Here is a 17,495-nt window from a genome sequence, read left to right as displayed (position 1 = left end):
ATTACTGATCTGATCTCTGTATTTATTATAAATTGTGTCACCCAAAAAGAAGAAATTAAAAAATTGATGACATTAACGCTTCTCTCATCCACAGAACGTATAGAAGCAGTTAGTGACCTGAACATCCAAGATGTCACCTCCCAAAGTATGGCAGCAACATGGAGGGCGGTCAGAGGAGCGACCGGTTACCGAATCTCATGGGTCTCCCAGACAGGTATAAGAAATAGAAATGTCACCCAGATTTCCTGAATTGCAAATTTGTCTACGTTTGGAGAACTACGTCTTTGTCTGTCTTCTTTAAAGCTAGGGGGGACTTATTCTGGACGCTGATTTTTGAGACAGTTTTCTGGACATATTTGCTAGCAGTACATGTGCACCTGCCGCTGGATACTATGTATCTACATGTCATCTAGGGCTAATATTTCCTGTCATCCACCAATGACAGGAAATATTAGCCCTAGATGACATGTGGATACATAGTTACAGGGCCCATGATCATGGGGGAGCCGGGACACCAAACAGTAAAAAGAGGGAACGCCACTGCTGAGCCCTTCTGGTGTACTGCCAGCTCTGACAATAACCCCATACCCACCCTCGCCCAGTGCGGGTGGTGTTAGAGTGGATCCATCGGCTCAAATATTATTAAAAACATATATACAGTCTATATATATATATATATATGTCAGTGAGACACATACATGTTTATATTTATATTTTATACAGCGCTAGATAGCAGAAAAGCCAGTAATTTAATTGCCGGCTTTTGCTATCTCCTTCCCAAACCCGACATGATATGAGATCTGGTTTACATACAGTAAACCATCTCATATCCCTTCTTTTATTACATATTCCTCTTTAATAATGCAACAAGTGTCTCTGTGTCAAATTTGGGGTCTCTAGCTATTAAATTAAAGGGTTAAATCCTGGAAAAAATTGGCGTGGGCTCCCGCGCAATTTTCTCCGCCAGAGTGGGAAAGCCAGTGACTGAGGGCAGATATTAATAGCCTGGAGAGGGACCAGGGTTATTGCCCCCCCCTCCCCCCCGTGGCTAAAAACATCTGCCCCCAGCCACCCCAGAAAAGGCACATCTGTAAGATTCGCCTATTCTGGCACTTGGCCACTCTCTTCCCATTCCCGAGTAGCGGTGGGATATGGGGTAATGAAGGGTTAATGTCACCTTGCTATTGTAAGGTGACATTAAGCCAAATTAATAATGGAGAGGCGTCAATTATGACACCTATCCATTATTAATCCAATAGTACAAAATGGTTAATAAAACACACACATTATTAAAAAGTATTTTAATGAAATAAAGACACAGGTTGTTTTAATAGTTTATTATACTCTTAATCCACCTGAAGACCCTTGTCACCTGAAACAAAGTAAAAAAACAAACAAACAACAATATTCCATACCTTCCGTCGTTCAGTCTTGTCCCACGCTGTTAAGCTATGTGCACACGTTGCGGATTCTCTGCGGATCCGCAGTGTTTTTTGCGGTGCAGAAACGCTGCAGATCCGCAATTGATTTACAGTACAATGTAAATCAATGAGAAAAAAAAATGCTGTGCACACTTTGCGGAAAATCCGCTGCGGAAACGCTGCAGTTTAAAAGAAGTAGCATGTCACTTCTATTTTGTGTATCTGCAGCGTTTTTGTACCTGTTCCATTATAGAAAACCGCAGGGGTTTGGGAAGGAGACAGCAAAAGCCGGCAAATGAATTACTGGCTTTTTGCTATCTAGCGCTGTATTAAATATAAATATATATATATAGGTGTCTCCCTGATATATATATATATAATATAGATAATGTGTAAAGCGCTGCGGAATATGTTAGCGCTATATAAAAATAAAGATTATTATTATTATTTATTATATATGTATATATATATATATATATATATATATATACCTATTCTATGTGTACACATTTATTCTATCTATTCTATTCTAACCTGTCAGTGTGATTTTACTGTACACCGCACTGAATTGCCGGCTTTTCTCTCTAACACCGCTGCGTATTTCTCGCAAGTCACACTGTTGGTCCGTGTGTAATCCGTATTTCTCTCACCCCCATAGACTTTAATTGGCTTTTTTTTGCGCAATACGGTGACAAACGCAGCATGCTGCGATTTTCTACGGCCGTACAAGACCGTATAATACGGATCCGTAAAATACGGCAGATAGGAGCTGGGCCATAGAGAATCATTGTACCGTGTGCAATCCATATTTTCTGGACGTATTTTCTGCACCTCTCATACGTCCGTAAAACTCGCTAGTGTGACGCCGGCCTTAGGAATGTTGTGCACGGTGCCTTTGATAGGAGCGGGGTAGAGGCTAGCACCTCCCAGAGCCCGCACTCTTGCCAGCAATTGTCTGCTTGGCTCACGGAGGAGTTGGAAAGAATTATTGGAAGCCATTCAAAGGTAGATTTAAAGAATAGTAGAACAATAAGAGAACGGCATGAAAGAACAGGGGGCTGGCCGTCCTCACACAACCCCGTGACGCACCTCTACTATATAAATAGTCATTCTCACCCCATAATATGCATAAGGTAAAATGGCGCTAGGCTTTAATGCCAGTTGAATGTTTGTGACTTGCATGCGAGTTATCTGTGATTGACAAGTTGCATAAATATCTTTATTTGTGTGACTTCTCTAAGAATCGCTGTCGCCTGTCTCACATAATTAATTAGGCTTTAATAGAGACGTAAGTTGTGCGGCCATCGACCATTACGTTCCTCTGATACAATATGTACACAGGTGAATGGGGGTTTCATTGTGACCCTTTAGGCTATTGCGTCTGCAATAAGCAAAGCTCAAAAGATCCAAATGGGTCCATTTATTTTTTACAACTTGCAATACAATGCAACCCCATTCACCTGCTTTACGCCTCAATGTAGCAGCAGCATAAGGACATATTGGGTTGTGCGTCTTGTCTTGCAGCCACAGTAGTCTTCTAGCCCCAGTTTAGTAGCCAAATCCAATGGATTACAGTTCTCATTGTTAGAAAATAATCCCTTCCTATAATAGCTAAAAGGCATAATAGAAAAAAATAATCAGCTTTTTTTTTCCCTAAACAGCGCCGCTCTGTACCATAGGCTGTGTTCGGTATTGCAGCTCAGCTCCTATATGGGGCTATCTGAATTATACAGAGGCCACAATATTATGAATGTTTATTATCAGTGGTGTAACTATAGAGAGGTCAGTGCTCCAGAATATTTTTTTTTTACTACCAGAATATAAAAGAGTAAATTAAAAAAAAAATGTCTATTTAGAAGACCCTGGAAACACTGGATGCACCATAATGCATGAACGTGCACCAATTAGCTTTACCCAATCAATGTAATTAGTGGCATATGTAAGGTTGGTTGTCCTAGGCCAAGTTTGCCATATAGGCAGCCCATATAGCCTTGTCCTACTGTCACTCATCTTTTCATACATTTGCTACAATGTATCAGTGAAAACAAAAATACTCAAACAAAGAAAACACATGGTAACAATCGTCATATAAATAGAACCATGTCTAAGAATATATATACCTCATGTGTATTAGTAATGGACTATACTATCGTCATGAAGCAGAGACGAACCTTTGTCCTTGTTTGTCAATGTATCAGTGAAAGTAAAAGCTCCAGGACAGATGACAGATTTCGGCTGCTGTTTTGTTTAAGATTCCGAACAATTAATTACATAGATACATTGTGTCAAATCACGGCTGTTCCACCAGCACTAGATCAGGAACAGTGTGTGATGAGATCCTGAAAACAGTAAGGAAGTGATTTATAAGGTGTACTACTTGGCCCGTGCGCAATTTTCGCACATTGGTTGACGGGGGCGCAGGCAATTTCAGAAAAATGAAGCTGGTCAAAAGTAAATGTATTTAATGAGATGATGAACACAGAGAGGTGTGTGTCTCACTGACATACAGTATATATATATATATATATAGACTGTATATATGTTTTCACGAATATTTGAGGCCATGGATCCATTATATGTCCATTTTGCAAGCCGGTGAGAAAATCTCGCCGTACGGATGTCACACGGATGCTTACATGCGAGAAAATCGCCTCCTCGCACTGCACACGGATGACAAATGATCACTGTTCAGGGAACATTTCTGCGATTCTCGTCCGTGTAAAACGGACCAATTCTTTTATACTTTGTGTGCGACTCCAACCCATAGGAGATCCCCCAACATTAAACATAATGGTATTTTACTTAGTGATCAGAAGAGGTCTGATTGTCAGGACCTTGCAAAAGAACAGGGGCAGCAGCATTTTTTCCCCCTCCACGGCAGCACTGCCATCTATCTGCAGTGTAGGGAAGTGCAACACATCCCTATGTATGTGAACGGAGCAGCTCCCTGTACAGCACTGCCACTTTGACAGTAAAAATGATGAAGAATTGACCCCATAACTGAGCATATTTACACCATTGTATAATAATTGGGAATATCTCTTTAAAAAAAAAAAAAAGTAATATCTGCAGCTTATTGTACCGTTTTTTTTCCCCCTACGTTTGGATTTTGTTTTCAATTTTTGCAAGGTTGTTTGCACCAATCTCTCCCATGGGGAAACAATGTACAGTCTGAGTTATGTCAACGCGGTAGTTTTTTTCTTGGAACCAGAGATGACCCCAGGTCACCAATAGGCTGCAACCTTAGAAGGAAGATAGACTTTCAATGACTGTCCAATAATACGGAAAATCTGATGGTTCAGAACCCTGTCCAGTCCCTTTTAGGCTGCATTCATTTATATCTTCAGTTTTAAAGCTGAAGTCTTGAACAGGTAAAGTTTTACTTTTATTCTACTTCCACATGTGTAGCAAATATTTTATATGTACTTGCCTGAAATCGGCTGGGCAAGGAGTTCGGCAAGCTGGAAAGCCTCCAAGACAAATGTTAGGATTTGTTTCAGCTTTGTGGTAGTGTGCTTTGGGGTAGTGTGGTGCCACCTGCAGGTCATTTTTCCTTACTGCAGGTTTATGAAAATTTATGTTTAAAGTGTATTTTGTGATGACATTGTAGATGTGAGGTTTGTTTGGCTATTTTCTTGCTGAAGGGGGCAAGTTTACCTTTCAAATGGTGTATCATCTGTGTGTGTGGGTGGAGTATGAACGGAGAAACAAAGTAATCACCGAAAAAGAGTGTTTTGAAATAATATAGAAGGATTAGGAGGGTGCATAAATTTTCATACACCTGACAAAAATTCTGTGACGTTACATATTTCTTTTTTTCTCTGCAGGAGAAGATACCAAAGATTTTGATGTGGGCCCAGCCGTTACTTCTTATGCCATCCAGAATCTCCAACCTAGCACTGAATACACCATATCCGTCAGCCCACTCTTTGGAGCCGCAGAAGGACCAGCTGTGTCCACCAGGGTCAAAACAGGTAGAAAAGATTCATACTAAATATAACATTAACCCCTTACCGGCATCGGACGTACTATACCGTCCGATGCCGGCTCCCCTGCTTTGATGCAGGGCTCCGCGGTGAGCCCGCACCAAAGCCGGGACATGTCAGCTGTTTTGAACAGCTGACATGTGCCCGTAATAGGCGCGGGCAGAATCGCGATCTGCCCGCACCTATTAACTAGTTAAATGCCGCTGTCAAACGCAGACAGCGGCATTTAACTACCGCTTCCGGCCGGGCGGCCGGAAATGACGTCATCGCCGACCCCCGTCACATGATTGGGGGTCGGCGATGCTTGTGAATGGTAACCATAGAGGTCCTTGAGACCTCTATGGTTACTGATTGCCCGTCGCTGTGAGCGCCAAACTGTGGTCGGCGCTCACAGCACACGTGCATTTCTGCTACATAGCAGCGATCAGCAGATCGCTGCTATGTAGCAGGGCCGATCGTGCTATGCCTGCTTCTAGCCTCTCATGGAGGCTATTGAAGCATGGCAAAAGTTAAAAAAAAAAGTTTAAAAAAATGTGAAAAAAATAAAAAAAACATAAAAGTTTAAATCACCCCCAATCAAAATAAATCAATAAAAAAAATATCAAATCTACGCATATTTGGTATCGCCGCGCTCAGAATCGCCCGATCTATCAATTAAAAAAAAGTATTAACCTGATCGCTAAACAGCGTAGCGGGAAAAAAATTCGAAACGCCAGAATTACGTTTTTTTGGTTGCCGCGACATTGCATTAAAATGCAATAACGGGCGATCAAAAGAACGTATCTGCACCGAAATGCTATCATTAAAAACGTCATCTTGGCACGCAAAAAATAAGCCCTCAACCGACCCCCGATGATGAAAAATGGAGACGCTACGAGTATCGGAAAATGGCGCAATTTTTTTTATTTTTTTTTCGCAAAGTTTGGAATTTTTTTTCACCACTTAGATAAAAAATAACCTAGTCATGTTAGGTGTCTACGAACTCGTACTGACCTGGAGAATCATAATGGCAGGTCAGTTTTAGCATTTAGTGAACCTAGCAAAAAAGCCAAACAAAAAACCAATGTGGGATTGCACTTTTTTTGCAATTTCACCGCACTTGGAATTTTTTTCCCGTTTTCTAGTACACGACATGCTAAAACCAATGATGTCGTTCAAAAGTACAACTCGTCCCGCAAAAAATAAGCCCTCACATGGCCAAATTGACAGAAAAATAAAAAAGTTATGGCTCTGGGAAGGAGGGGAGCGAAAAACGAACACGGAAAAACGAAAAATCCCCCGGTCATGAAGGGGTTAATGACCTCGAAACGCAACAGTTATCTCTTGTACAGAGCTCCGAGCTGTTCGTTCTGGGCTAGTGACACTGCGAACAATTGTGCTTTTGATACAATATATGGTTAAGCTAACAGACTGCGGCAGTAAAGTCTTCTCCACTTGCACACAGAATTGCCGTACCATCCTTCTCTTACAGATTCCGGGATTGTTCAGGTGCTGAGAACATTTGCCGACAGTCCGACCTCCATCCAGGTAACGTGGAATCTCATCCCTGAAGCTACAGGCTACCGGCTGGAATGGAGACGAGCGAGAGGTCAGTACATAAGTATGGGGTCAGAAGGAAAGCCTAAAAAACGAAACAGGAGATTCACTCCAACTATGGATATATTATAGGGGGCACAAAGAGTCCGCAGATTGTGAACCTACCAACGACTGTCAACAAGTATGACATCACCGGTCTAAGGCCGGGAACAGAATATCGCATCACCTTATTCACTCTGTACGATGGCAAGGAAATCGCAACGCCTGCAACCACTTCTGAGACAGGTAAGAGGCGCCATGGTAATCTATCTATCTATCTATCTATCTATCTATCTATCTATCCCTCCATTCATCCCTCCCTCTCTCCATCTCTCCGTCCGTCCCTCCCTCTCTCCGTCCATCCTTCCCTCCCTTTTTCCAACCATCACTCCCTCTCTCTGTTCCTCCATTACTCTGTCGACCCTCCCTGTCTCTCTGTCTGTCCCTCCCTCTCTGTCTCTCTGTCTGTCTGTCTCTCAGTCCATTCCTCCTTCCCTCTCTCTGTCCATCCCTCCCTCTGTCTCTGTCCATCTCTCCCTCACTCTGTTCGTCCCTCGCTGTCTCTGTCCATCCCTCCGTCTCTCCATCCGTCCCTCCCTCTCTCTGTCCATCACTCACTCACTCTGTCCATCTGCCTCTCTGTCCGTCCCTCCCTCTCTCAGTCTCTGTCCGTCCAACTCTCAGTCCATCATACTCTCAGTCCATCATACTCTCAGTCCATCCCTCCCTCCCTCTCTTTGTCCATCCCTCCCTCTGTCTCTCCGTCCGCCCCTCCCTCTCTCTGTCTGTCCCTCCCTCTCTCTGTCCGTCAATCATGCTCTCTGTCCATCCCTCCCTCTGTGTCTCTATCCATCCCTCCTGCTCTCTGTCTGCCCCTTGCTTTCTCTGTCCATCCCTTCCTTAGTCTTTCCGACTGTCCCTCCCTCTCTCTGTCCATCCCTCCCTCTGTCTCTCACTCCCTATGTCTGTCCCATGCTCTCTGTCTGTCCCTTCCTCTGTCTCTCCATCCGTCCCTCCCTCTCTCTGTCTGTCCCTTCCTGTCTCTCTGTCCGTCCCTCCCTCTCTTTGTCCATCCCTCACTCTCTCTGCCCATCCCTCACTCTGTCTCTCCTTCCGTCCCTCCCTCTCTCCATCCCTCGCTCTCTGTCCATCCCTCCCTTCGTCCATCCCTCTCTCTCTTTCCGTCCCTCGCTGTCTCTGTCCATTACTTCCTCTGTGTCTCAGTCTGTCCCTCTCTCTGTCTCTCAGTCCGTCCCTCCCTCTCTCTGTCCGTCCCTCGCTCTCTCTGTCCATCCTTTCCTCTGTTTTTCTTTCTGTCCCTCCCTCTCTCTGTCCATCCCTCGCCCTCTGTCCGGTCCTTCCTCTGTTTCTTCATATGTCCCTCCTACTCTCTGTCCATCCTTTCCTCTGTCTCTCCGTCTGTCCCTCCCTCTCTCTGTCCATCCTTTCCTTTGTCTCTCAGTCTGTCCCTTCCTCTCTCTGTCCGTCCCTCCCGCTCTCTGTCCATCCTTTCCTCTGTCTCTCCGTCTGTCCCTCCCACTTTCTGTCCGTCCCTCGCTTTTTCTGTCTGTCCCTCCCACTCTCTGTCCATCCTTTCCTCTGTCTCTCCCTTCCTCTGTCCGTTCCTCCCTCTCTCTGTCCATCCCTCGCTCTCTGTCCGGTCCTTCCTCTGTTTCTCCATCTGTCCCTTGCTCTGTCTGTGCCTCACTCTCTCTGTCTGTCCCTCCCACTCTCTGTCCATCCTTTCCTTTGTCTCTCCGTCTGTCCCTTCCTCTGTCTCTCCATCCGTCCCTCGCTCTCTCTGTCCATCCTTTCCTCTGTCTCTCCGTCTGTCCCTCCCTCTCTCTGTCCATCCCTCGGTCTCTGTCTGTCCTTCCTCTGTTTCTCCATCTGTCCCTCACTCTCTCTGTCTGTCCCTCCCGCTCTCTGTTCATCCTTTCCTCAGTCTCTCTGTCTGTCCCTCCCACTTTCTGTCCGTCCCTCGCTTTCTCTGTCCATTCCTTCCTCTGTGTCTCAGTCTGTCCCTCTCTCTGTCTCTCAGTCCGTCCTTCCCTCTCTCTGTCCATCCCTCCCTCCGTCCGTCCCTCTCTCTCTGTCCGTCCCTCGCTCTCTCTGTCCATCCTTTCCTCTGTTTTTCTTTCTGTCCCTCCCTCTCTCTGTCCATCCCTCGCCCTCTGTCCGGTCCTTCCTCTGTTTCTCCATATGTCCCTCGCTCTCTCTGTCTGTCCCTCCTACTCTCTGTCCATCCTTTCCTTTGTCTCTCCGTCTGTCCCTTCCTCTCTCTGTCCGTCCCTCGCTCTCTCTGTCTGTCCCTCCCACTCTCTGTCCATCCTTTCCTTTGTCTCTCCGTCTGTCCCTTCCTCTCTCTGTCCGTCCCTCGCTCTCTCTCTGTCCCTCCCACTCTCTGTCCATCCTTTCCTCTGTCTCTCCGTCTGTCCCTCCCTCTCTCTGTCCTTCCCTCGCTCTCTCTGTCTGTCCCTCCCGCTCTCTGTTCATCCTTTCCTCTGTCTCTCCGTCTGTCCCTCCCTCTCTCTGTCCATCCCTCGCCCTCTGTCCGGTCCTTCCTCTGTTTCTCCGTCTGTCCCTCGCTCTGTCTGTCCCTCCCGCTCTCTGTCCATCCTTTCCTCTGTCTCTCCGTCTGTCCCTCCCTCTCTCTGTCCATCCTTTCCTCTGTCTCTCCGTCTGTCCCTCCCTCTCTCTGTCCTTCCCTCGCTCTCTCTGTCTGTCCCTCCCGCTCTCTGTTCATCCTTTCCTCTGTCTCTCCGTCTGTCCCTCCCTCTCTCTGTCCATCCCTCGCCCTCTGTCCGGTCCTTCCTCTGTTTCTCCGTCTGTCCCTCGCTCTGTCTGTCCCTCCCGCTCTCTGTCCATCCTTTCCTCTGTCTCTCCGTCTGTCCCTCCCTCTCTCTGTCCATCCTTTCCTCTGTCTCTCCGTCTGTCCCTTCCTCTCTCTGTCCATCCCTCGCTTTCTCTGTCTGTCCCTCCCACTCTCTGTCCATCCTTTCCTCTGTCTCTCCGTCTGTCCCTCCCTCTCTCTGTCCTTCCCTCGCTCTCTCTGACTGCGGAGACCCGTGTGTCGTAACCAGTGCCTTCCCCCGTCCCACCATTCCGTAATAAAAGACACCAACAAACCTGGATGGGTTGAACAGGTCGGTCACAGTTTTATTATTTGCAAAGTAGAGAAGGGCAATTACACATCGCGACGCACTCATTGCTGAAGGCCCCAGCCGACGACCGCTGGGCCAGCAAGCCGATGAGAGGTTACGAACCTTTGCCCCCCTCTACCTACCGCTGTGACGTATATAAAAGAACATTTTTTTTTTTTTTTTTTTTTTTTTATTATTATTATTATTATTTTTTTTAAATCTAAAATTCAAAACATTTTAACAATAATAGCGCAGTACATTTACCAGTTTATAAGGGAGGGAGGGTGGGACAACAGCTTCCAAGGGTCAACCGGGGAGAAAGAGGGAGAACCTGGTCCCGTCGCTAGCATTTAACCCCTGAGGGTGTGGCCTAACTCCCCTCTTCTCCCCGGTTGGTCCGCTGGTCATCCCAATCATGACCTCACCTGGGGAGGTAGTGGGAGGGGGGAATTGGGCACTGCACAGATTTCCCCTCTAGCTATCCCTTAGGGGCTCCGCAGTCAGAGGCACGTTCCTTATACAGTACCGTGCCTACCAGACTGCGGAGACCCGTGTGTCGTAACCAGTGCCTTCCCCCGTCCCACCATTCCGTAATAAAAGACACCAACAAACCTGGATGGGTTGAACAGGTCGGTCACAGTTTTATTATTTGCAAAGTAGAGAAGGGCAATTACACATCGCGACGCACTCATTGCTGAAGGCCCCAGCCGACGACCGCTGGGCCAGCAAGCCGATGAGAGGTTACGAACCTTTGCCCCCCTCTACCTACCGCCACGGAGGATCATGTGTATGACCTACACAAGACTCCGACCCCCACACAACATCATTAGAGCCTGTTCAACACCATCCTGCAAACCCGTCAAGAATATGTCGAGCCCGATGTCCGTGAAGTGCCTGCCGTCCGGTCTTAGTAAAGCTAAATTGTTCCCTTCTAGCTCCTGGTGGAGAACCACAATGCTGTAATTTTCTCTCACAATCTTCGACATCTTTGTGTTAATCCTTTTTCTTGATTTTTCGATGGCTTTCACATCCTCGGCTCCGTGCGAAACCGCTCGAGGAATTATCTCGGACCACACCACCACCATATCCGGTACTAAACAAACCGCTCGATGTCTATGTCGACCCTCTCCGGGAAGATCTGACGCTACCGGAGCCCTCATATGCCTCTACAGTTGACGTCCAGCTTCAGGAAGCCAAATGTTGTTCCGCCCGGCCGTAGTTTGGCTCTTTCGTACTCCCAGTAGACAAAAAGAATGCCCCACTACCTGAACTGTGGGCTTAAAGCTACCTGTAAGAGACAAATAGTTGTTAAAGCAGGTCTGGTGTTATGTATCTGACAAAGCATGCGGATTCTCAGCAGCCCATTCTCTGCGCCTCGACTTCCGATACCCCCGCTCTAGCTACCCGTACGTCTTACTACTGTATAGTGATCGGCTATTTCTAGAGAGCATATAGGGCCGCCTGACGCCTTGACCAATACCCATGTCCCCCTCCCGGTGGGGTCGCATTTGGATCTCCGTACTCTAATGCGCAGAGCTTCGCTGCATATGACGAGGTATTCATTGATTAAGCCGCCTACTGATGCTGTTTTTTGACTGCGGCACTAATTCCCTGATGCGAAGTGCCCCGAAGAAGGCGATTGCGAACGCTGCAGATATCAGCGTGGCCTCGTGTTGCGACTTGCACGCTGATGAAGATATTGCAATTATGCCGTCCAGTGGCCGTAAAGAAAGTGGGCGACGGCCTTCCTGGCTAGGTTGACGCTTTTCACAGCCTTTACGGCTTGCTTGATGAAAAATATTTGTTTACGTGCACCCACCCTAGCAGCAGAAAGAAGAAAGCTATTCCCGATAAATGACGCTGCGCTAATTTCCCTGACTCACCTCTACGCCTGAACCGTTCTAAGAGTACTACTAACACCCGGTCGCACCTATTGACTGGTCTTCGTTAAGTTAGCGAGCACCACTCCTCCCACGCCTTACCGTAGACCTGCCAAGTAGCCGATGTCACTGGAGCACGGATTAAGGGAATCAGTGCTTGGCCACCGTGGCCTAGGGGGAAGCAGGACACTGTAGGACCGATGGCTGGGCATTGGGAAGGAAGGAAAACTTTGAAGGCCTGCTAATCGGAAGATAACAAAGTTAACGATTTTATCATCTATATTTGCTGTAAAGCTGGCACGGCAACAGATGTTGTGTTTGAGGCACCATAGTGCTAGGCGGCGCAACAGCGCGAGTGCTGGCTGAGAAAAAGAGGACATGCTGTTTAGGGCTTTTGCTGTTCTCAGCTGTTGGGTTGTCAATCTGATGCTCATATTTTCCAATTGGGCACCCCATAGCTCGCCTGATGTTACTATTGCCCAAATTTCTACCAGTGATGGGTCACGGCCCCATGCGGCCGTGGTCCATAGTTCAGGCCATTGGCCTTTGCACCACTGGTCCTTGTCCGCATTATGAAACCATATTCCACCATTCTCAAAGTCCACCTCAGGGACCCTCGTTCCACCGTCCGATGAGCCCAGGACCCTTGAGTTTGTCAAAATGAAAACACTCACCGCTGTCTGATTCTGGCAGAGTGACTCCCATTGATGGAGGAACTCCTGCTTCAGTGTAGTTTATTCGCATTTGCCGTAAAAGCCTCGTTTGGCATTGATTTATTAGTGATGTGTCATAGTTGTAGTAACCGCCTTTTTTGGCATCAATTCAAGTAACTGCCTCGTTCGGCATTAATTCATTATTGATTTATACCGCGCACACAGATTGCCAGAATTTCCACCAGTGATGGGTCACGGCCCTATGCGGCCGTGGTCCATAGTTTAGGCCATTGGCCTTTTCACCACTGGTCTTTGTAGATTGCCGCAAAACCATCTGTAATATTTCCACCAACCGCTAGGCCTAAATCTTTGCTTGGCGTCTCCTGCGCCATAACGCATGTATGCCCATTGTAGGACTCCAGGAGTGTCCTCCAGATCAGCAAGTCTGCCTTCAGGGAGCGGTTTAGCCTAATTCTGTGGCTCGGATGGGCTATGCCCTTGGTTGCTAGTGATAGTCGGCGTGAAAAAACTCTGCCCGCTGGCATTACACGACAGGCAAAGTTGAGCAATCCTAGTAGGGACTGCATCTGTTGCGGGGTGACTTTTTTTTTTTTTTTTTTTTTTTGCTTCATAGCAATTTTGAAACATTTGCAGAGTTTTTTTTTTTTTTTTTTGCAGTTTATCAGCTGGTAATTGAAGCACCATTGCATTGGTGTCTATTTCAATACTGAGAAAGGGCAAAATGTTACAAGGCGACTGTTTTATCCGGTGAGAGTGGTACTCCAAATTTTCCGGCTAAAAACTTAAACTTTTGGAGAAGAAAAGAGCAGAGTCTGGAGTTCCCGGGACCGACGAACAAAAATCGTCGAGGTAGTGAATCGTTGAGTTGCTAGCGGTTTCGTATCGTAATACCCGGTCTAGGATGGTGCTGAAAAGCTCGAAGTAATGAAAAAGAAGAGTAGGTTATGGACGACTCTTCCGCGGGTATCGCGTCGTTAACCGATGCGCCTTTTGGGTAGGAATGGTGATGTATTAGCCGATATTTTCCTGCCTCTTTTTTGGGAACGATACTTAAGGCGAGATTCTGAGATTCTTAAATGGCAAGGATCTAAAAGGTCCCGCTATCCTGCCCAGTTCAACTTCCTTTTTTTTTTTTTTTTGCTGTAGAATAGCAGGGAATTCGCGTGCCGATTTTAAATTATTTGCAGTAGTTGGCGAGGGGCTGGGTTTGAAAGGGATATAAAAACCGTGTTTAAAACCGAACTATAGTTGTTCCGCCGCTTCTTTATTGGGATAAAGGCTTAGCCAAGGGCCCATTGCGCCCTTGGAAACGGCAGTATCCATCGTTAAACAGTAAGCAGGCCCCAGGTCCGCGTACGACCACTGTGTTCTGGCCTGCTGCTGGGGGGGGGGTGTGTTTTTGGGACAGCATCAGTCGTAACCAAACGTCCGTCGCTTTAACCCCCCCAGCCCAAATCCAAATCCGGTTGCATGGCCAACCGCCTGAGGAACTTCTCGTCGTACCGTTTCCATGCAGACCCGCTGTGACACTTATATGAATTATATATTAGATCTTGGTAAATAAATAATTCGGAACAACGTTCTGGGTGCTTTTGGCCCATGATGCAGCCGAGAACCGCGAAGGCCTGGAGCCAGTTATTCATCGTTTGAGCTATTTTTGGTTTGCTCCTATCTTGTAACCACTCACCAATTCTCCTTTCCTTGTCCACGGACTGTTGGTCGGCCAATAACAGTGACCATATATCAACGTAAGTATTATCCCAAATTTTTTGCCTTGTCTCCAACTCAACGTGCGCTCCTAGCGGGCTTACTCCACAGAAAAATGCATCCTTGTGCAGACTAGCTGCTTGGGTGGTGCTAGTGTCAGTTGGTACGCCTGGGCGTGTCAACTGCTGAACTAGGGTGTTAATAGCGGCTGCCAGCTCGCTTTCTCCCACATTTTGTATTGTAGAGTGCTCACCAACATCAAAGAAGTCACCGCTGTCAGATGCAGGCCGAGTGTCTCCGGACGGAGGTACTCTGGCTCCTGCCGTGGCGCTGTCCTGGTGCTGGCCGCCCGCCCAGGAGGATGAAGTTGGCAGGCCAGCGGCCAGCGCCGTGGCATGGGGATGTATTCTGCTGCATTGTGTCTGTTGCCGAGCGTCCCCCGGAAAGGGAGGTGCTCCGGCTTCTATTGTTTCGATAGTTCGGTGCTGGCTGGTGGACCGGGGAGGTACGTATGGCGTGTCTCCCTGTGCGTCAGCCCAGGACGGAGCTCGGTGCTGGCTGGTGGACCGGGGAGGTACGTATGTCGTGTCTCCCTGTGCGTCAGCCCAGGACGGAGCACGTGACGGATGACATCTGTCGTGTGCTCGAGGATGAGAGGCTATTGGGGCTCCGATCTCTGCCTGATCGGTAACGGGGGGTGTCAGTGTCTGTTACCACCGAGTACCCGCTCTGGGTGTCCGGTGAGACCGCCGTCTTTCGGCATGCGACCGGTACCCCTCGTTGTAACTCCCCGATCTATCTGAGCCGGTTGTGGATGGCGAGCGATTGCGCCATCTGGAGGAGCGGGATCTATGGTGGCTCCTGCGGCTCCTGTGTGAGTGGTATTGGCTTCTTGAGTGGGAATGCCGACAGCTAGAGGGATAGCGGGAACGGTGCGGGAATCTACTGATGAGGGTGAGGACAATCTGTGGCATCTATGCCTGTGATAGCCCTGTCTAGGGGTTGCGTTAGGTGCGTTTACCTCGGGAGTAGGGGGGACGTTACCTTGGCCACGGGGCGTGAGTGGTAGTGCAGGGGGTAGAGCCGGGGAAGGTGCGGAGACTATTAGGCTGTCACCGCAGGGTGAGCGCAAAAGGGGCGGGGACTGATAGGGAAATGTCTGCGATTTGCATTTGGGAGCATGGGGGTGTTGGCGGTGCATAATTTAATGTGGCTGTGTGAGTTTTTGGTGCGACTGTGTGCGTGTTTGGTGCGTACATTCCTGGCTGCGGGGCGTGCTGGCTGGTCTGGATAGACCAGTCATCACGCTCCGCGGCCGTGTTCGTGGCTCTGGCCCCCGACCGCCCGCCCTCCCGCACAGGCAACGCTAATGTGCCTGCTTGGGTGACGCGGCGGGCCAGGGGTGGGCTGGTCAGAGGTCCACGGTGCTGCAGTCCTGGCAGCACCCCGTAGAGGGGCCTGGCTCGGGGGCTTGTGAGCGCTTTTTGCCCCCCCCCGACCGATTTGGCGGGTTGAGGCCCCGCCGCTGTTATTTGGCCGGGCTTGGCGGTCCCAAGCCGGCATCAGGGAGAGGGGTCTCCCTGACGCTGCAGGGGACCAGCAGTGTGCCTGGGCCGGCTGCCCACGCTGGCCCCCGGTCCCCCCGAGCATCTGGCGCGTCGCCGAGGGGACCGAGGCAGCGGGCGGCCCCCCGCCTGCAGGAGGAAGTGGGGCCGGAAGTGGGCGTGTCCCGCCCGGCCCGCACTGCACTCTGGGAGGCAGGGCGGGCCTGAACAGAGACAACAGGGCGGGGGTTCTAATAAGCGCGCCGGGCCCCGGGTTTCAGAGCGGGGACAAGAAGTGCCCGGGGGCCGTCCGCCGCGCATCCCGGTGCCACACGTGGGGCAGCAGCACGGCGACTTGGCAGCGCCGGCTCCCCCCCAACATGTAGGCGCGCGGGAAGACGGGAAGACCGCCCCAAGCGTCTGCCCTGGGGCGCCGCTGCGGCCTGGTCAGCTGGAGCGCCGGGGGCTCGAAGCGGAGGAACGGGGTCTGCAGAGGCCGGGGCCGACACAATGAGCCGGTGAGGATGGGGTCAGTAGCGCTGGGGAGACAGGGGAGGACGAGGCCCCAGGAGGGGGGGGTGTGCAGGGACGGAGCCATGGGGGACGACGGAGAGGCCTGAGGGGATGCTAGGGGGTGAGGAGAGGGCACAGGAAGGTGAGCACCCAGACCAGGATTAGGGGATCGCAGCCATTGCTCACCTTCCTGTGCAGCTCCCTGCTGCAGGGGCCATGGTAATCAGCAGATCCGAGACGACAACAGCTTCCAAGGGTCAACCGGGGAGAAAGAGGGAGAACCTGGTCCCGTCGCTAGCATTTAACCCCTGAGGGTGTGGCCTAACTCCCCTCTTCTCCCCGGTTGGTCCGCTGGTCGTCCCAATCATGACCTCACCTGGGGAGGTAGTGGGAGGGGGGAATTGGGCACTGCACAGATTTCCCCTCTAGCTATCCCTTAGGGGCTCTGCAGTCAGAGGCACGTTCCTTATACAGTACCGTGCCTACCAGTCTGTCCCTCCCACTCTGTGTTCATCCTTTCCTCTGTCTCTCCGTCTGTCCCTCCCTCTCTCTGTCCATCCCTCGCTTTCTCTGTCTGTCCCTCCCACTCTCTGTCCATCCTTTCCTCTGTCTCTCCGTCTGTCCCTCCCTCTCTCTGTCCTTCCCTCGCTCTCTCTGTCTGTCCCTCCCGCTCTCTGTTCATCCTTTCCTCTGTCTCTCCGTCTGTCCCTCCCTCTCTCTGTCCATCCCTCGCCCTCTGTCCGGTCCTTCCTCTGTTTCTCCGTCTGTCCCTCGCTCTGTCTGTCCCTCCCGCTCTCTGTCCATCCTTTCCTCTGTCTCTCCGTCTGTCCCTCCCTCTCTCTGTCCATCCTTTCCTCTGTCTCTCCGTCTGTCCCTTCCTCTCTCTGTCCATCCCTCGCTTTCTCTGTCTGTCCCTCCCACTCTCTGTCCATCCTTTCCTCTGTCTCTCCGTCTGTCCCTTCCTCTCTCTGTCCATCCCTCGCTTTCTCTGTCTGTCCCTCCCACTCTCTGTCCATCCTTTCCTTTGTCTCTCCGTCTGTCCCTTCCTCTCT

At 49.5% G+C, this 17,495-nt stretch overlaps 1 protein-coding gene across 1 annotated transcript in view; it reads left to right on the top strand.

Moving 5' to 3' along the window:
• COL7A1 (collagen type VII alpha 1 chain) overlaps window positions 1-17,495 on the top strand; it is a 156,115-nt gene that overhangs the window by 52,764 nt on the left and 85,856 nt on the right. Inside the window, exons 11-14 of the mRNA XM_069736324.1 lie at window positions 95-214; window positions 5,249-5,395; window positions 6,879-6,995; window positions 7,076-7,228. Of these exons, the coding sequence (XP_069592425.1) occupies window positions 95-214; window positions 5,249-5,395; window positions 6,879-6,995; window positions 7,076-7,228 (537 nt within the window). The remainder of the gene's footprint in view (window positions 1-94; window positions 215-5,248; window positions 5,396-6,878; window positions 6,996-7,075; window positions 7,229-17,495) is intronic.

This window comes from Ranitomeya imitator, chromosome 8 (genome assembly GCF_032444005.1).
Source record: "Ranitomeya imitator isolate aRanImi1 chromosome 8, aRanImi1.pri, whole genome shotgun sequence".
In the NCBI taxonomy this organism is placed as follows: Eukaryota; Metazoa; Chordata; class Amphibia; order Anura; family Dendrobatidae; genus Ranitomeya; species Ranitomeya imitator.
This window is presented reverse-complemented; position numbering and strand designations above follow the sequence as displayed.